Source organism: Apus apus, chromosome 6 (genome assembly GCF_020740795.1).
Source record: "Apus apus isolate bApuApu2 chromosome 6, bApuApu2.pri.cur, whole genome shotgun sequence".
Lineage (NCBI taxonomy): Eukaryota > Metazoa > Chordata > Aves > Apodiformes > Apodidae > Apus > Apus apus.
The window spans coordinates 1,298,054-1,317,483 of NC_067287.1; the positions used below are offsets into that span (position 1 = coordinate 1,298,054).

The window sequence follows — 19,430 nt, forward strand, 5'->3', positions numbered from 1 at the left end:
GCATCCCCACTAGGCACTTTAAACTGGCTGTCCCTCAAATAAAAACTGCCAAGTGCAAAGTACCCATTTCTAGACAGGATAACACATTTCCCTGCCTATCTTGCACATTCAACTACCAGGAGGGTCACTTCCTTTTAAGTATTTTTCAACTTTTTACAGGTTCCTGCTTTTGTGCTAAAGATTCTGTATTACATCTACATCATTAAACCCACTAATATTTATCAACCTATCAGGGAAAGGAGATTGTCACCATTTACAGGGAAACTATTTTTTCCCTTGCACTACTAGACATAACAGTCTAAGCTGTTAGTGGAAAATATCCTTACATTTATTAAATATATGGAACTCCACCCAGAAAGACATGCCTATGCCCACACTTCATAGAATCATAGAATGGTGAAGGTTGGAAGGGACCTTAAAGATCATCAGGTTCCAACCCCCCTGCCACGGGCAGGGACACCTCCCAGCAGCCCAGGCTGCACAAGCCCCATCCAACCTGCCCTTCAACACCTCCAGGAATGGGGCAGCCACAGCTTCCCTGGGCAGCCTGGGCCAGTGCCTTCCTGCCTTCATGGGGAAGAATTTCTTCCTGACATCTAACCCAAAAAAACCTCCCCTCCTTCAGTTTAAAACCACTGCTCCTTGTCCTACACTTCATTCACGAGCTCTGCCCTGACAAACACACCTGGTGCCAAGATGGGAGTAACGCAACAAAAGCATGAAATCCTGAACTGAAACCACAGGGGAACAGTGAGATAAGCTGAAAGGAACACACAACAGTCCAGCTTGAGAAGCTATACCTGCCAGGAGAGTCCTCTGGACCCAGGACACCTGCCACCTGGAAAACTTAGAATAGGCTTGAGGACAGCAGGAGAACACCTGGATGCCAGGGATAACATTGTCGATGTTACATCAGTTTTACACCTTAAAACAGTGTGGAATATCCAAAAGAAAAAGCAAAAATAAACAAGACAAAAACCCCAGCAGCTTCTGCTCTTCTCACTTAAAGCTGAAGGATTATGTAAACTGGACAATATTTTATTCATACCTTTAAGATACAGGATAGACCCATGCAAGCATCTCACACTAACAGTTCACTTCTAAACATCAACCAAAAAGCTAAAAATGAAATATTATAAAATCCTTAATGTGTCAGAAAATGAAAACACCTCACATTTCAACAAATAATCCAAGGACTGACAACTGCAAGTTTCTAGATAGCTTTCAGATGCAGCCCCACCACGTCCAACCCCAGTCAGGCAACTTCTGGCAGCAGGGGACATCATCATCTCAATTTTGCCACTACCATGTCATTTTTCTGTCAGCTACTGCAGTTGGAAAGTACTCCTGACATTCCAATATTTCTGTTTCCTGTCAACAAGCTCAGAGTGCAGTGTTCAATATCCACTGAACAGTTCCCCTGGGTATTTGTACACTGAAACTCAAATCACAGCTCAGCTCAGAGAACTGGATGCAGTTAAGCTGCTACAGCAGGACCCTGTGAGGCACAAAGATGCTGAAATACATTTTCATTCTGCAAACCTGCATTTTTGTAATTATATCTGGTTATTAGAGTAAGTACAGGGCGCTTCACACAGGTCAATACTCCAAAAAGGTTTCCTCTGCAACATCCCCAAGATTTTCACGTTGGTTTCTAACCCAGCACCTGCAGAGACAGAGGAACTGAAGGTAAGGAAGGCATCATGAATGGCAGTGAAGTGGAATAAAGGCAATATTGTTCATTCCTACCAACATCTGAGTGACAGATTTTCTTATTATTTGGAAAGGTATCATAGCTTTTACTTCATTTCAACCTTAGAACTACTAACAAGATTTCAAAACACCCCACACATCAGCAATGACTTTTTTTTTTCCCCCCTTGCCAAATTTTCAGTGAAGTTTTGACACTGAACTCTTGAGCAGTAGGGAAACAATGGGGAAAAAACAAATCATAAACCTTTCCGGTGGCACAGAACCTCTCATTGGGTGGGAGAGGAGGAAGGATGAATGAGAGGGCAGGACCTTCTCTAGGTTTTTGTCTTGAGCAACTTCTACAGCTGAAGCCTGTGCACTGTAGATACATCCTTGTGGTCCTGCGTGCACGATACACCTACATGCACACACTGAGCACACTGCACAAGTTCACTCTTACACCATGAGTAGGTTTTTTTCATTGAGTGTTTCTTGGGTTCAATACCTTCAGCAATAAAGCTTGAGGTAAAACAAACCTGTACGAAAATAATCAGGAAAGCAACACCAAAATGTGGCAATGAAACTTTGTGCAGTCAGGCATCCAGGGGAGCTCAGACTTGGGAGAACACCATTCCCTTCCTACTCTACTTGGATGGCAGAGTAGTGTGCATAATAATCCATGACATTTTCCTTATGTCAGGATGATTTCATCAACTGGGAAGCACAACCAGCCTCCAGTTTTACAGCCACAACTGTCTGCAAGGCATGGACCGTGGCCAGGACCTGCAGAGCTGGGGGAGCACTGAGAAACTTCTGGTGGGAGAACTGTGGGGAAAAAAAAAAACACAACAGGAATTCCAGACCACATGGCTGGTTATTTGTTTTCTCAGGAGATCAGGAGTTACTAAGAAACACATCCAAGATTTTGGGGTTTTTTTTCCTCTTCTTCAAAGGGAGGAAAAGCTTGGTTAGTACCCGTTAACATTCTCCCTTGCTCCATGCAATCCCCACAGGCACAGCCAGCCCATGTCCACACCAACCAGCACACAACCAGCAGCAGAACAGAAACACCATTACCAGGAGGCAGAAATCCTAGTTGCAAAGATACTTATTCACCCAGACCCATGCCAGTCCTTCACTCTGCCAAAGCAGCTTGGCAGTCGTTCTTCTGATGTCTCACATTTAAAATATCCAACAAGAAAGGTTAACGGGAAGGCACAGAACAACATTGCTTCCAGTCAGAAATATCTGACAGTTCATCCTTGGATGGGAGTCCGAGGTGCTGGAAAACATGACATTTTCTGGCTGGAGCTGCTGAAGGCAGTGAGCACCACATCTCTCAGCAAGACAGCCTCCATTTATTATTTTTGTTAAGTTTGCAAGCAACAGACAACGCCTGCTCTGCCAGTTTCCCCTCAAACCTCAGAAATGCTTTTTTTCTTCAACTGTGTGCTGAAGATCTACAAATAAACTTAACGTGTTGCCACAATATCCAAATCAGCACTTTACATCTTATTTGTCAACAAATTTGTGACAAGATTTCAGTGCAATGTACACACTCACCCAGCCAGCTATTACATCTTTATGGTGTGCTATTAAAAATATTTGCTCCCATTGTGATTGCAGGCAGCCCAATGCATGCAGCAATCTGACACATCAACATGTTGCTATGGCAACCACCAAAATGAATGCCTTCTTTTCTCAACTTGGCCATAACCCCAAACTTTTATTACAGCATCCAAATGTTTCATTCACTTGCTTTATATTATCGTAACGCAGATCTTTCCTCTTAAGAAAATGCATAAATACACTACAGGATTTGAGTAACTGAACCTTCCTCTTACACTGAGTTCTCTTCAACCCCAGCATATTAATAATTTCTACTGATTTCACGACACATCCTGAGAACAGCAGCACCTGAGAACAGTTAACAGTGTGGAAACAAAAATCTGTATGAAAGCATTAGATAAAAACCTGTATGAAAGCATTAGACACCAAAATCATATTAAAGATTTGTCACCCCTTCATGAAAATCTGAAGCATGCATTGACATGACAAAGCTGCATGAAAAGCATTATGCACGTTGCAGAGACAAGCACTCAAAATTACCCTTTCATCTCATTACTCATACACACTCATTTCAATTAATCACACTTTCCTTACAATTACTGTTTCAATCACTGCACATTCTCCTCACTGTATTATTTAGAGCAACGTTTTACCTCTCCCAAGCTCACTTCATGTTTTACTCTTAATCTGGACAGAAAACTGCCAACAACAGCATTCTTCAAAGGCAGCCTTCCAAACAGAAACCACCACATTTAACTAAGAACTGAATGTGAAGCTAAAGATTAGGGGGTTTTCTGCAGTAAAGTCCTTTTCCACTTCAAACTCCTTAGCCATGAATGAAAACCACTAAGCAAAGACAAAAAAAACACACCCTCTTTGGCTCCAGGATGTGCTCTTCCCAACAAGATGCCTAGAGACTAATGAAGATCCTCCCTCTCTCAACCAGGTACAATAAACCTTCCTGGCAGGAGAGAAACTTGGGGATGATGTGATCCTCTAAGGAGCATTTGCCATGACGGATGGAAGGGCACGTGTGGAGCCAGCTGGATGGAAAGGGATGAGGTCTTTCCATTTTTCACTCCAGACCCTTGTCCTCCTGTCCAAGGCAGCTCCAGGAGAGAAGCTGCTGCTCTGACACCAAGCTTGGCTGGCACACACTGTCCCATCCCATCTTGTAGTAACAAGAAAGCTCAAGCCCATGGCAGGGGGTGGAACTGGATGATCTTTAAGGTCCCTTCCACCCAAACCTGCCTGGGATTCTGTGATTGTCACTTGTACAGCAAGACATCAGAGGGGGCTCCACAGTTGTGCTCCAGTCCAGGGACTGTCACTGCTGACACTTCAACACCTGCTGTAAAGGTGTTGAAAAATCATAAAAAATATTTTATTAACCATTTTAAATGCAATAATTAGGGCTGAAAAAGGCATGAGAAATTTACCTCTTTCAGTTCTCAACACACCACTCTACATAAACAGAATCTTTCCTCTAATTAATGATGAAGCTGATGGATTAAGTGACTTCAAACACTGGATTAACACTTCCAATTTAAATTCCTATTAGTTTATTGATTCTTGCTGTGTCTTTTTTAATATCCTTGAGGAAATCCTGTAATTATGTTGCTTTTAATGTTTACAGATAATCCGCATTCTCAATTAAAGGTATTCAGAGACTGACAAATACACTCGTAATAAGCCAAAGGTGATGTTACCCACGCAGGTACCTCAGAGCAGAAAAGCAGCCCTACACTTTATCTTCATCCTAATAACTCAGGGCACGTACTGTAAAGAGGTGTTAGGAGTCTGCTGCACTGCAAGCTACAGAAGCTTTAAAAAAATAATTCTAATTACTGCATCAGAACAGTTTCAGCAGAAATAAATGAAGACTTTTTGCTAAATCCCCATAACCCAGGGCAATGTTACTCTGGGCTTTTTTCCACATACTGGCACAGCAGCACAGGTGACTGCTTCATAGAACAAGAAATAGCCAAGACATGGGGAAAAAAACTCAAGATCAGGCAAATTAACTTCTAATTCAGTGGGCTGGAAGAGAAGCTTCATTCAAGAGCACACACACAGGTATGTGGCACGGTCTGTACAGTGTCTCAGGTCTGTGGAGGTACCAACACAGCCCCCACAAGCTACACACGAGGTTACCAAACACTCAATATAACTGCCCCTGAGAACGAGGGGATTTGCTGCAATTACTTCTGCAAGTCACCGTTTAGTGACTTAACAGTCCTCATCTACTAAACAACGTCCCCCTAAAACCAAGATCTTATTTAAATGAGAATGTCCAATGCTTCTTGTTCACTGGGATTGCTGTAATACAAGTCCCCATGGCACCCAGCAGAGCAGAGGTGTCCGTGAAGGACGTGGTTTTAAAGTCTACAAAACCTGGCTTCTTTTTTTCCTCCCCCACCTTTTACAAACCTCATCAAAAACTTAAGGATAAAGCAGATTAATTCTGCTTTTTCTTGTTTTGCTCCTTCGTGGCAGAAGCCTTCTAGAATTCCAGGAATCCCACCAAAAAAAAAGACACGCAATCAATTTGCAATAAAACTGTGCCAGTGTCCCCAAACAATTACACAGACAATTTTGTAAAAAGCTTTACAATCAAATACTCTTCTGGGATCACACAGAACATGCACAGTATAGTAGCAGACCCAAGGCTTTAAAGGAGAAATAATGTTATATATTCAATGTAACTTCTTTCTCTAAACTAAGAGCAAGAAGAAGCAGTGTGGCTTCTCAGATGTCTGTGCAGGAACCTCACTTCTTTGTAACAGGCACAGCACATTGAGTTCATTAATGTGAAAAAAAAAAGGCATTTCAAGGAGTCAGATGCAACAAAATGCTTCAAAACACAAGCTGAGTATTGCACAGCATCGGGCTGACCAAAGAAGTGTCAAAAAGGTGAACTCACACTTGCCACCTGCAGACATTCCCATTTAAATCTGAGTGGCAGCAGCAGGGACACGAGTTCATGCATGATTTTCTTCTTAGCCCAGATTGACTTAAGAGTTGTTAACGCTCAAATAACATCACTCTAATATTTCATCTTTTTCTTGCCAAATTACCCAATCACATAACAAAATCACGTAACAAAAAATGTAACAGATGGAAGGCATTTCAAGAAACTAAACCAATTCTGAGATCATTCCAACCTATACTTAAAAAACCAGCTATGGTTACCTTTCTGCAGCTGACATAATAGGTAAAATGGGTTGTTTTACTCATGATACACCAGATTCTTGCCTAATATTTGTTTAAAAACACAGTAACTCAATGGCATAGGAAAAAACCCCACTATGACAACCAGGGATATTCTTTTTGCTTGGAAAAATAACTGCTTTTTTCATAACTATTTTTAACATCATGTAGCTATTTGTATGATTGGAAGGTGAAAGTGAAGTCTTCTAAACACTTTTTGAGTGACAAACCCAACACTGAATGGTATTTTCACTTCAAGTGATCACAAGGGTATCAACTCCACTGAACCATAGCCCAAAGGTCCTTTGAAAGGATGAAAATTATTTATCCTGTTGACAAAACTGAAGACCAGTAGTTGAACACATATATATATTTATGAAGAGACGAAGAGCACCAGACACAGTTTTTGTCTATTGTCAGCAGTAAACATGTGAAAAAGCAGCTGCACTAGGTCTAATTAACCTTGTTCCAATCTTATTAGGGATTCAAAGTATCTTCCTTCTTCCATATGTTGAGCCTAAATGCCTTAAGAACATCATGTTAATTCACAGGGAAAAACAAACACCTGTATTTCATCAGTTCCTACTCCCTCTTCATCTTGTGAACTTGCCACAACTTCACAGCCTTCACTGCATTCAGGACTCAACCTCTCAGCTCCAACTGGTTATTTTCAAGTTCATTGCAAGTACTAAACTGCAAGTACTTGTGTTGTGTGGCTGGACAGAGGCAGACGACCTGTCCTGTGAATCCTGCTCTGGGAATCACCTATTACCACCTCAAAAACCCTGTAGCTTCTGCCAAGGTTCAGTTGCCATGAACTCCCCTTCAGTAAATGACATTGCTAAAATGTTTGGAGTGAGACAAGAATCTCTGCTCCACCTGCATTTGAGACTTGATCCTCGTGTTTCCATGTGGTGAAGGGAATGGAAGTATCTTCCAAAACTCATGTTTCAGCCAGAGTTAGGAGTTTAAAAGCAAGCTTACAAGCAAGTATCTTTCACAAATGAAATAAGAACCACAGAGCATCAATTCTCTCATAGCTCGAATGACTTCTGATAAAAGAGGTTCTTAATATATTTACTTTGGTTTTCCCTTCCACATCTTGGAAACATTTTGAATTAGTTTTGCTGCAGAAAACATACAAGCCTCAGGCTTCATTCTGGCAAAGGTCAAACACTAAGATAACTGAAACTAATTCAGAAACCACTAAAGCACAACAGAAACAAAGTACTTTGGATCCTTGTGTTTTGTCTGTTTGAATTGGAACAGTCATTTAGAAAGTACAGAGAAGCCGAGACCAAATACTTGAAAAAAACCCCATAAATCTATGACCTTCAAAGAGAGCTGAGACTTGGCACTTACCCCTGAGAGCAGGCAGCAGAGACCTCTCTTTCTTGTCATCACATTTATTACACTCGCTGAAGTAGAGAAGGAGAAAGACGTCCACGAGCACCCACATGAGGGAAGTGGCCAGGACCACCTTGCAGTAAACAAACCTCCTCATGGCTGGACCTGGGGTCTGGCTCACCCGCTGAGGAAAGGCAGCAGCTGCTGAGGTGTTTCAGACTCCCACAGGGAAGATCCAACGTGGAAGCAATGACCAACATCCCACTGCAGGCAGGGGAAGAAACGTCTGCATTCAGTGTTTCAGCTCACAGATTAACCCACAGTCTGAGCTGAAAAAATCACAGAATCATACAATGCTGAAGGTTGGAAGGGACCTTAGAGATCATCAAGTTCCAACCCCCCTGCATGGGCAGGGACACCTCCCACCAGCCCAGGCTGCTCCAAGCCCCATCCAACCTGCCCTTCAACACTGCCAGGGATGGGGCAGCCACAGCTTCCCTGGGCAACCTGGGCCAGGCTCTCACCACCCTCACAGGGAAGAATTTATCATAGAATCCCAGACTGGTTTGGGTTGGAAGGGACCTTAAAGATCATCAGGTTCCAACCCCCCTGCTATGAGCAGGGACACCTCCCACCAGCCCAGGCTGCACAAGCCTCATCCAACCTGCCCTTCAACACCTCCAGGGTGGGGGAAGCCACAACCTCCCTGGAAAACCTATAGGAGATGTTTAAAGGACTGGCTTCCTTCAATATGGGCAGGTATTTGCTGTTTCCTGCCATCCTTCTGGGAATCCCAAACATTTTGATCTGCAGTCACAGACAGGATACATACCTCGCCTTCGTTTACAAACACAGAACGTTTATATAAACCTTCCCCTCAATGTAACAGAAATGTAACAGATTTTCACCAAGATTACACCGAAAAGACAGCGAGGCAGGAATAACAGCAGCTCTAACCCAAGCTCATCACTTCATTGAACATTAGGCATGTATTACCACAAGGAGAACTGGAAGTTTCATCACCCTCTACTAACGTGCTTAGAAAGCTATTTCATGTGTGGTCTCTGAACACTAAAAGCATCTTATATATTTTTTTTTCCTTGCAGAAAACCCCTGAGCACCACCTTCCCAGCACCAGAAGGGCCCTGCAAAGGTGGTTGCAGCCACTCACCCTCTGCAGGTTCTTGCTGCAACAGTTTGCTCAACAAAAGCCAAGTGCACCCAGACTTGCAGGTCAGGTGAATAGGTGTAAAACCTTACACTTACCATTATGAGCTGCATTCCACATCCAGGCTGGGAATTCTGTTGCAGCCATGCTCCCAAAGCACCATCTCAGCACTGAACTGCTGGATAACTTCCCAAGTGCCTCTGAAAGAAAACAGAAGGCAGCCCTGATCACTTGGCTGGCTTTTCTGAAAAAAATCAAGTTCCTTAAAATCACAAAGAGCTCCCATAAATGATGTCCACATTTTAACCTATGTGTAAAATGACTTTTAATTAACATAACACTTTTCTATCTTAGTTCTGACAAAAAGAAAAAGATGGAATTATTTTAACACAGACTTTCACATTACTCCTGAAGTGCTGTTTTACTGTGTAATAATTAATAAGGTTTTCAATCTGTCCTAAATACAAAAACAACCACCAGGTTTTTTTCTTGCTGAAGTGATTCACAGCCAGTTGATTGAAAATTTCAAGGGCTCAGGAATACACAGTTCAGGTTAGCCCAACTCATTTTCATGTTAGTCAAGAGGAACAGTTTAATTATAGGAAGAAAATTACCAAGGAAAAACAAGTTCATAAAGCTCTTTATAAGGAAAAAAAAAGAGAGGAGAAAACAGCTGGAGTGTTAACCCTCCCCAGGCAGCCTCTGTCACCTGGTGGCTGTCACTGGCTTTTGGAGTGTTGGGCAGAGGAGTTACTTGTTCAGCACCAACTGAGAAACAAAGGCAACCCCAGCCTCTTAATAATACAGGGGTTTTTTCTTCATCAGTTCTTCTTTCAAAATAAGTGAGTAAACCTCTGAAGGGCACCAGTCACTGGTGGGTGATTGGAAAAATCTTCTCTTCCCAGTGCTGTGAAGTTTGTAACCAAACAGTCTGTCCAGGACCCACTAAATCCTGTTCCACCACCTTGGTTTTCCATGTCTGAAGAGCCCCGGGAGCAAAGCCTGGGGTAAAATCAGCAGCAATGATGGCAAACTCCCTTCTGACCACACTCAGCTCCTGGGCTCCTCCCAACCTCACCTCACATCAGCTGACACTTCAATTTGGGTTCACTTGAACAAATAAAACTCACAAAGATCCATGCACACCAAATTCCAAACAGATACACATCCACCACCAAGCCAGGCTACCTGATTTTTTTTTTCTTCAATGAAGTGGCTGAGTTGAATTGGAAAAAAAAAACACAAACACTAACACCATAGCTTCAGATAGGAAGATTTTTTAATAAAATAAAAATGTATAATTGGGAATTCAATTTTTTTCAGCCTAGATCTGTTTCAAGATGGAAGTATCTCCCTTCTCCCTTTCTTCCCCTTCCCTGAACCTCACACTTGCACAAAAACCTCCTTAAAGAACTGGGGTTTTAACTAAAATACTGAATAACAAGGTTTTCAGGAGGAGGAGGAAAGTAAATATGCTGCAGTTCTGAGGCACCACTTGTAAGAATCAAGCTAATTGGAATACAGTGCCTACCAGCAACAAAACAAGGGAAATTTCTGCCCCCAAAAAATGCAGTTTGGCAGTGTTATAAGCAATAAAAGCAGGGGTTTATAACAGAAAACAGTATGCAAATTTAGAAATCATCTGCATCGCCAGTTTCTCCTAAAACTGCCACAGTAAAATGCAGGGGTAGGAGAATGTTATGGAGGTTGCAAATCCAAGCTCTGAAAAACTGGCAGAATTTAAGAGAGCTGCAAAACCTTCACTTGCCTCTCTCATGTACTAAAAAAAGAAAAACAAACAGCCAACCCCTCAGCAGAGCTTGCTTTCTCCGAGTGCACACTGCAGAACAGAGTTGGGAAACTGAAGCAATTGTTCAGTATTTCTTCTTGTAACCCACCACACGGCCCCTGCCCTCTCCATTTCATCCCAGCCAAGCCACGCACAGAATGAACAATGTTTAATTTTCTCAGGGGCTCAAAGCCATGGTATTCATCACTACTGAATCCAGGAGCCTTTAATCCATTTTCAGAACATCTCTTTGAGATTAAAAATATACATATACACACACACACACATTAGCCCCCTGTAGAAAGGAGCACAGACTGAGCCTCTGGGAAGCGTTCACCAGCTTTGCTGCCCTGGCTGGTGTTCCTGGAGTTGCACCCTTCCAAGTTTGACACGTAGCCCTTGTTAGTGCACTGGTTCAACAAAAGCTCCAGTTCTTGGGTCAGTATGTTCCTGCTCACCAAGAAGAGGGACCAGCCCCTAGGTCTCACCTGCCTGGATCCCTGGAAGCCATCCCTCCCCTCCAACTCCCTTCCCCTCTGGCAGGGCCAGCATCCACCCCACAAGAGCCTGTCCCTGAACACACTCCTCAACATTTCCAGCAGGGACAGAAAGCTGCCCAAGTGACAGAGTGGTCTGTTAAATGATCAGCATAACCTTCATGCCTTGCAAATTAATAGGTTAAAGGTATTAAAACTGCAAGTGTACTCACATCAAAATGCTATCTCAGGTGCTCACTGAAACTGGCCAGAGTAACACCTTTCTTGGACCAGGGCTTTTTGTGACATGCCTGTTGATTACCTTGATCTGAGCTCCTTCAAGCAGCATCCACCTGTTTCACACACCAATAGTTTCCTCCAACTGCTTTTTGTCTTCACACTGTATTAGTGATACTTTTGGCAATTTCAGGCTCTGTTGTAGAGTTAAGAGACATAAATTGCAGCAACACGGGGTGGGGGGGGCAGGAGTAGGAGGAAATCCAAGACTGTGGCATTTTGAGCACTACCCACAAAACCAATATGCAGAAGAAATGTAATAGAATTTTTATCAGCACACATCTTCAAATGGCTAGTTTCTGTAAACCAGTATGAGCACATCCTCAAATGGCCCCTTAATCTGCTGCCACTCGTCAGACTCAGTATGAATTAAGCGTCCTCATTCTCAAGCGAGACAGAAATACACTGTTTACCAAAGCTCCTCCAAAGAAAACCAGAAGAATTGCCCCATTTATCATTCAGCACTTTTACTGATTTATTATAGAAATGCAGAGTTCCAGAGTCCATCTACATCCTAGAGCCTTGACCACATCTCCCAAATTCATATCAAAACTGCTCTGACCTTAATCTCATCTCCCAAATCTGTGAGAGTGTAACTTGTGCAAAGCAACTGGTGCGAGCCAGCCATGGCCCCAGGAGCACCAAACGATGGCTACATGCTTAGTTAAGGAAGCAGGGATTGTTATGGAAGTACTGTTTCAAACCAAACCAGCCGATTTCTTATGGAATGAAAAGTCAAACAGAGCTGAACATCATTTTTCAAGTCAACACCGGTCTGAATACCAGCTCTAAAAGCATAATGAGGTGCCTGCTGGAGTCAGGGCCTGATAAAAATGCAGCCTCACCTACCGAGTGTTATAGGAAACAAGCACAGCACGTGAGGAGGAACGTTACACCTCCTTCCTTTGCCAGATGTGGCCACATCTGCCTGCATCTCCAGCGGGCTGCGGTGCAGCATCAGGCAGCGGTTGCCTAGCAACGAGGGAGCTGTTCCGGGGGTGCCAGGCCCTGAGCCCCCCGAGCTGCCCAGCCCCTCCCCAGCAGTCCCCAGAGGTGGAACTGCTGTCTCTAGGTTTCCTACGAGCTAGGAGAGCTCCGAGCAACAGGACAACGGCAGCAGGGCCTCCCGGGGCCGGGATGGAGCCCAGGTTCCCAGTCACATCCCGCGTCCTGCTGCGGGGAAGCGGCTCGTCACGGGTGCAACGCTTCACAGCCAGAAAGCAGAACCTAACCCACCTGCCCCTGACAACCTGGTGCTCCTACGGGTGTTTACAGCACAGATTTGATTAAATACCACTCATATAGCTGCACATTGCCAGAGACTAGTACCGCATACTCCCCCCAGAGCACCAAACTACAAACAGGACGGCTCCTCTCTTCCTTCACATCCCTCTAAACTATCGGGGGGAAATACACCAGTGGGGAAGGGGGCAGAAAACTGCCCTGGCTGACCTTTTGGGGTACACATCCATCACCAGGTGCAGCCCCTGGCTGGCAGGCACATTAGGAATGTGAGAGAAGTGGATGGAGTTACATTGCTGTCCTGACTCCAGTGGTAGTTTCCTGCCTTTCCATTATTTAACTGAGCGTGCTGCATTTTTCTAGAGAACCTGTTATCTGTCATGTAGACCATTGTTTTAACGTATGCAACTTACCAGCTCGGTCAGCAGTGACTCTGATCCTGTCTGACATCTCTATATGTTAGCAAGCATCTGGAATCCACAGCCTTTCAACAGCCTCACACACACACTTGAAAGAACTGAGGCTAAAGGCAAAGGAACAGAAACCTCAGGATAGCCACAGATGCTGTGATGATACTGACCACAAGAGTACTGTAGATGAGAGCACCAGATCATTTTATGAACCCGTTCATTCAGACAAGTTACTGCTGTTGACAAATCCTTGTTATAACGCAACATTTGACACTCAAGTGATGTACATATTAATGAACACTGAGCTTGGAGGAGCAGAACGCTTAATATTAAAAAATGAATGCAAGTCAGTAGCAAAAGCACCCATAAAGCCCTCCAGTGAGGAAGGGCTTCAGGCTTTCAGGCCCATCTACAGCACATGTCAGCTCTGTCAGAGCCATTTGGATCCGACTCCTGCAAGGGATGGGCAGGTCACCTGAAGAGCAGTCAGAAAGAAGTTCACTGGAAGAAATTCCCCAGCAGGAATAAGAGTGATCCCAAGTGTCCTCTTCACACCTAAGGAAGGCAGAGCTCAGCTCATCTGAAATCTGAAGTCTCCAGCCTCCACCTCTAATAAATCAAAGGATGTTTCTTGTAGCTTTCCTGTGATTCACTGAAGCTGCAGGAGTAAAACCAGACAACAACAACGTTTAAGTGCCAGCCACAGGAAGATTTGGCATGATTATTTCTGCCAGTCCCTGCTGCAGAAGCAGAGCCCAAGACAGGCAGCTCTGCACCCAGTGGCAAGGGGCCAGCACAGACTGACAGAGCTCCAGTCATGCATCCCTGGATCCAGTCATGGATCCCTGCCACCATGGAATGGGATCCAGCAAGCTGACATCCACTGCCTAACCTTTGGGTAACATGTGCTACATTGCATTAGAAGCTCAGCTTACCCAAGTTGCTATGAGAGCAATTATCATTAAAAAACTGAAAAGGCAAGCTTGCTTCAGATACTATTAAGGCCTGCAACCCTATCTTTCTCAGGCATACCTTGATTTTAAAATCAATACATTTAACACATGCTTTGCCTACAAAAAAATTATTCCTAGATTGATCTAACCAAACCTTAATTTATACCATACTCTCCAAAAAACACCAATCATCTTTTAATAGCATAAACAGTTTATTAATTCATTTACAGCTACCTGAAAACCTTCCAATGCTAGAACCGTCAATGTCTGAGATCAATACAGGAAGCTCTTTTGCATTTAATAAGAACAACAAAAACCAGAAAAAACCACAAAGAGCAGGTATCTCTAGTTAGAGCTACCCAGTACTTTGTGTTTTAAGAATCAGTTTCTCCCTCTCTCTCTCTCCTTTCCTGAAATAGGCTGCTTGACATTTAAAAATAGGCCTATTCTTCATTTTAAAATGCATTTCCATGACTCAGAAATTAAAGTGGAAAAGACAAATTAATTCATCTAACCAAACTTCTTTGTCATAAAAGTCTACCCTTTATTTTTTGTGTGGCTTTGCTCATACTAGAGTCAGGCAATGACTAGCACCAGTTTCTCACATACCTCAAACAGCACATCCCCAATATCCAGACAAGAAAAGCCTTCTGTGCTCAGAGCCACCTCACTGAAAGCCACTCAGCTTGCAAATGATGGCAACTTCGTGAAGAATTTATCTGGGGTTACTCCCTCCTGTCAAGTCCAGACCTTCAGGCTTGTGCTGAACAGGCTGCTTCTCTTCTACCCATGTGTTGGCACAATGCACTAAAAATGTAAAGCCAACTCAAAACCCCACAAAACTCCCTACAAGCATGTGGGCATGATCTCCATCCCCAAACACCCCCCAGTCCCGGGTGCTGCAGCACGCTGCAAGCACACAGAAGGGCAAAGGCCTCCTCCCATTCCTTTTTCCACCTTCTTCCCCCAAAGCACAGCCCATCTAGTAACAGATCTAAACAAACCAGAGGACTTTGGTCCCCAGCCTCACAGGCTTCTCCTTCCCTTGTCCATCAGAGCTGGCATCTCCTGCCTCCAACCCACACTGCCCACCCCACCGGGTGACAGGCAGGTATCCCCCTCCAAGCACAGCTCATTAGCAGACTACCCGGGCTATATTTAGTCTGCTTTCAGATGGTGGGTGCTCTCCCACACACCAGGGAAATTAAAAAGTAACAAGTACTGGAGTGGTATTGACAACCTGACAGATCCCACCCAGAACCAGTTTTCTAGCTCTTGGAACAGGAACAAAATGCAGGAGCAAGCCAGGCAGGGATGCAACGACCAGGGTAAGAGCTACAGGACAAGTATCGGAGGAAGAGCACAGCTCAAGCAGCTGCACCCGTGTCCCACAGCATGTCCCCACAAACCTTTGGCAAAGATTTACCAGCACAGATACCACAGGGACACAGGACCAGCTGCCCAGCCACGCCAACATGCTCATTATCAACACTGCACTAAGACAAGAAACAACCCTCAACGCTCGGATGGCCCCAATCCTGCTGATCAAACCGAGGAAGCTATTTGTGTGTGAAGGTAACACCACAAACCCAAAACTTCACACACCTGGAACCAGGGCATCACTGAAGAAATAACCACTGCCTTCTCCAACAGTCTCCTACACAAGTCCTCTCCTGTAAGAGCGTGTCCCGGTTTGAGCCAGGAGGAAGCCAAGCCAGGAGAGAGTGACACTTCCCTGCGCTGCATCCCAAGAAGGGCAGTGCCCTCCTGGCTGCTGAGGCCAGGGCACGGGGCTCAGCTGGTGCACAGCCCCCAGCACCAGCCTGAGGATCAGCCAAGATGACAGCGACCACAAAGACACGAGCTGGGCGGACACATCTGCCGAGCAACACCATCACATGGATGGAAAACACGTATTTCACTCATTTTGCCACCAGGAGGACCTTGTCGATCGTCTTCCCTACACATCAAGGCCAAAGGAACACCCTCCCCTTCATCACACCGGGAACCAGGGCTCCCTCCCCTCTTCCAATCCAACAGAACAAGTCTTGAAATAGGCCAAGTCGGCCAACATTAAAAAGGCCACTACGTTGTCACATCGCACCCCGACTTAAAACTGCTCACAACAGTAAGAGAACATGCACTGTTCTTTTTTATTATTATTATTTTTATTTTTAATTCACCTCAAAAAAAAAAAAAAAAAAGCAGCAGGTCTGTTGAAAGTGCACAGCTCTCCCCACGCTGGGCTTAAAAAAACAAAACCAAACAAAAATCCAACAACCAAAATAAAAAAAAACCCGAAACAAACAAAAAAACCCCAAACAAATCACATTGCCTGTGTTGATGAAAGCGACGTGCAGCCCCACGGAGCTCAGCTCTCAGGAGAGGTGCGTTTCCAAGAACAGCATTTTGTTGACTTCACCTGCTAACACGTACAAAACCCACTAGAACTGTGTCTCGCAAAGAAAAATACTACAAGGTTTCCCAGTTCCTCATCCACTAGTGATTCCGTTTTTCCTCCTGATTATTTTTTTTGTCATCTGACAGCAGGGCGAGGCAGTTCTCTCCTCTGTTTTTTCCTCAGCCCCAAACTACTGCACTTCAGTCGACAAGGAAAGTAACCACGACCCGATTCTGAGCGCTCCCAAGCAGAAGACGGTCATCAGCTTGGGAGATCACTTCTTTTACAGCTTAATCTCTCACACGAATAGGGGCTTGGGGGTATATGCAAGGTGGGAACAGAGAGGCCACCTCTCTCTCTCTCTCTGTAATCATTCAGGAAGAACGGGAGGCAGGTGTTCACAGACAGAAATCCCAGAACCACTCAACAACCCAGGGCGATCCAGACTGATGCCGTATCCCCCACCCTCAGTTTAACACCATCCGAAACACTTGATAAACAAGAGGAGAAAAAAAAAAAAAAAAGAAACATAATTGCTAAAGCGTTTGCACTAACAAGCTTGGCTAAGAAATGAATTATCAAAAGATAAAGTGCCACTTTGCAAGTTACAGCCAATTTGTCACCGCCCTCGTTAGCCTCTGCACGGTTTCACTGATGCACACAGAACATCAAGATCACTGGTCACCAGATGTGCCCCCAACCAAGGGCACAAGGCAGCAATTTTATTTATTTTATTTAAAAAAAAAAAAAAAGACTACCTGAGAAACAATACAAGCTTCAGGGCCTCGTTTCTTTCCTCAAAGTCCAGCTAAAATCATCTTTGCCTCTTGTTTTGCTCTGCATAATTCTGAGGCATCTTAATCTCTCACTAATCCTATTACTGCTTCCAGCCACCCAAACAAAAAAAAATCAGCCCGTTCTCATTCTGCGACAAAGAAGAAATAACGACAGCTCTAGAGTTTTGCTTTTTCTTTATCATTTCAGACGGATAAAACCTCTTCTCAGCAACCGGGAAAATACAAACTTTTATTTTCTGCGGGCTGGGAAGAAGTTCTTACCCGATTCTCGGGAGGCACGCTAACTTTACAGCAAAAGCCCGGCCCCAGAGCAGCTGTGCCAAGCCTCCCTGAGCTGGGCTTCGGCTGCTGACACACGGGAGGAGCGAGTACCGGCGGAGAGGAGGATCCCGGCGGCGCCTGGCACCGCCAGCTCGGAGCATCCTGCGGAGACACAGCCTCGGGAAAACCGGCAGGAAACCAGGCTGAGCCAGGGGGCTTGGAAGCCGGACAGCTGAGATGTACAAGCCCAAAGCGTCGCTCTGGTCTCTGCGCACTCCGGCTGGGGGGCTGCCCGCGCACCCACACCCTTCGCTGCCCCCTCCCGAAAGCGGAGAGGCGAGCAGCCCGGGGGTGGGGGGGGGGGGAGAACGCGGCACGGCTGGGGCTGGACCGCAGCCCGGCTTTCCAACCACCTCTCCCCTACCCCGACACCCACCCGGCATCGCCAGGAAAGGCGGCGGGAATGGGATGAGCGCAGCTTCAACCCCTGAAGCTCCCCGGCCCCGCTACTCGCCCCCGGCAGCATCTCCGCTGCTCCTGGGGCATCCCCGCTCGCTGCCCCCGGGGCATCCCCGCTCGCTGCCCCCGGCAGCATCCCGGCTACCCGCCCCCGGCAGCATCCCCGCTCGCTGTCCCCGGCAGCATCCCCATTGCCCCCAGCAGCATCCCCGCTGCCCCCCGCAGCATCCCGGCTACCCGCCCCCGGCAGCACCCCCGCTGCCCCCGGCAGCATCCCCGCTGCTCCTGGGGCATCCCCGCTCGCTGCCCCCGGCAGCATCCCCGTTGCCCCCCGCAGCATCCCGGCTACCCGCCCCCGGCAGCATCCCCGTTGCCCCCCGCAGCATCCCCGGTCGCTGCCCCCGGCAGACCCCCCGGAGCATCCCCCCGCTCGGGAGCTGCGCTTCCCCCGCGCTCCCACCCGCACCGCCGCGCACTGGAACTTGACCAGCCGAGCCGAAGGGGAGGCGAGGGGACCACCACCCCCACCCCCCCCGCAAACTCCGGCCCCCGCACCCACCTGGGGCGGGACGCGGAGCGAGCCCCGCAGCGGCTCCCCCGGCTCAGCCGCGCCGCCGCCCGCCCGGGGCCGAGCGCGGTGCCGCCGCCCGCCGCCTCCTCATGGCCGCCGAGCGGGACGGCGGGATGGGCTGGGGCTGGGGCTGGAGCCCGGGCTCCCTCGCCGGGCCAGGCTCTCCGGTGGCAGCCAGAGCCCGGCCTCCAATGGCCGCGGCGGGGCGGGCAGCGCCGGGCTCCCGCGATACTTGTGTGCTCAGCCCGGCGGAGCGGGGCGCGGGGCGGCGGGGGGACCCGCGGCGGCGGCGGGGAGGGAGGGAGGGAGGGGCGAGCAGGTGGCGGGGGGCGGCTCCTCGCCTGACAAATGAGCGGTGGCGGGGTGGGACGGGGGAGCGGGTGATGCTGGGCAGGTCCGCGGCGGGAGGAGATGCGGCCGCAACACCCCCCCCCCCCCACTCCCCCGGGACCCCCCGGTTTCGCGTCGGGTTCTGGTGTCTAAGCAGCCGCCGTAGCCGGGAGAAGGGCTTAGCGACCCCCGCCGAGGCTTGGGTGGACGGCAGGGGTGCAGCAGGAGCCCATCCCGGCACCAGGAGCCCATCCCGGCACCAGGAGCCCATCCCGGCGCTGCCCGTGTGTGCTCCCGGTAGCGCTGGGGAGCGGCTGCTCCGGGTGGGTGCGCGGGGATGAGTGTGTGTGTGTGTGTGTGTGTGTGCGTGTGCGGGGTGGGAATCGGGAGATCAGGCACCATCCCTCCGAGCAGTGTCGGTGCTGCGGGGCGGTCAGCAGGTGATGCCGGGGGGGGGC

General features: G+C 47.0%; 2 protein-coding genes across 2 annotated transcripts in view; one reads left to right on the plus strand and one right to left on the minus strand.

Annotated features, from left to right (window-relative positions):
- The window catches only part of GALNT13 (polypeptide N-acetylgalactosaminyltransferase 13), a 127,959-nt gene extending 109,297 nt beyond the window's left edge, over positions 1–18,662 (minus strand). The window contains exons 1-3 of the mRNA XM_051623529.1: positions 18,631–18,662; positions 9,085–9,186; positions 7,834–8,082 (exon numbers count right to left, since the gene is read on the minus strand). Coding sequence (XP_051479489.1) covers positions 7,834–7,975 — 142 coding nt within the window. The 5' untranslated portion in view covers positions 7,976–8,082; positions 9,085–9,186; positions 18,631–18,662. The remainder of the gene's footprint in view (positions 1–7,833; positions 8,083–9,084; positions 9,187–18,630) is intronic.
- LOC127386301 (basic proline-rich protein-like) lies at positions 17,850–18,557 on the plus strand. Its single transcript, XM_051623138.1, has one exon. It carries the CDS (start codon positions 17,850–17,852, stop codon positions 18,555–18,557), a length of 708 nt encoding a protein of 235 aa, XP_051479098.1.
- Positions 18,663–19,430: the final 768 nt, after the last annotated feature.

Bases quoted from the DNA above. Each gene is read 5' to 3' on its own strand.
- LOC127386301 (XM_051623138.1), top strand. From the start codon at position 17,850: ATGTACAAGCCCAAAGCGTCGCTCTGGTCTCTGCGCACTCCGGCTGGG.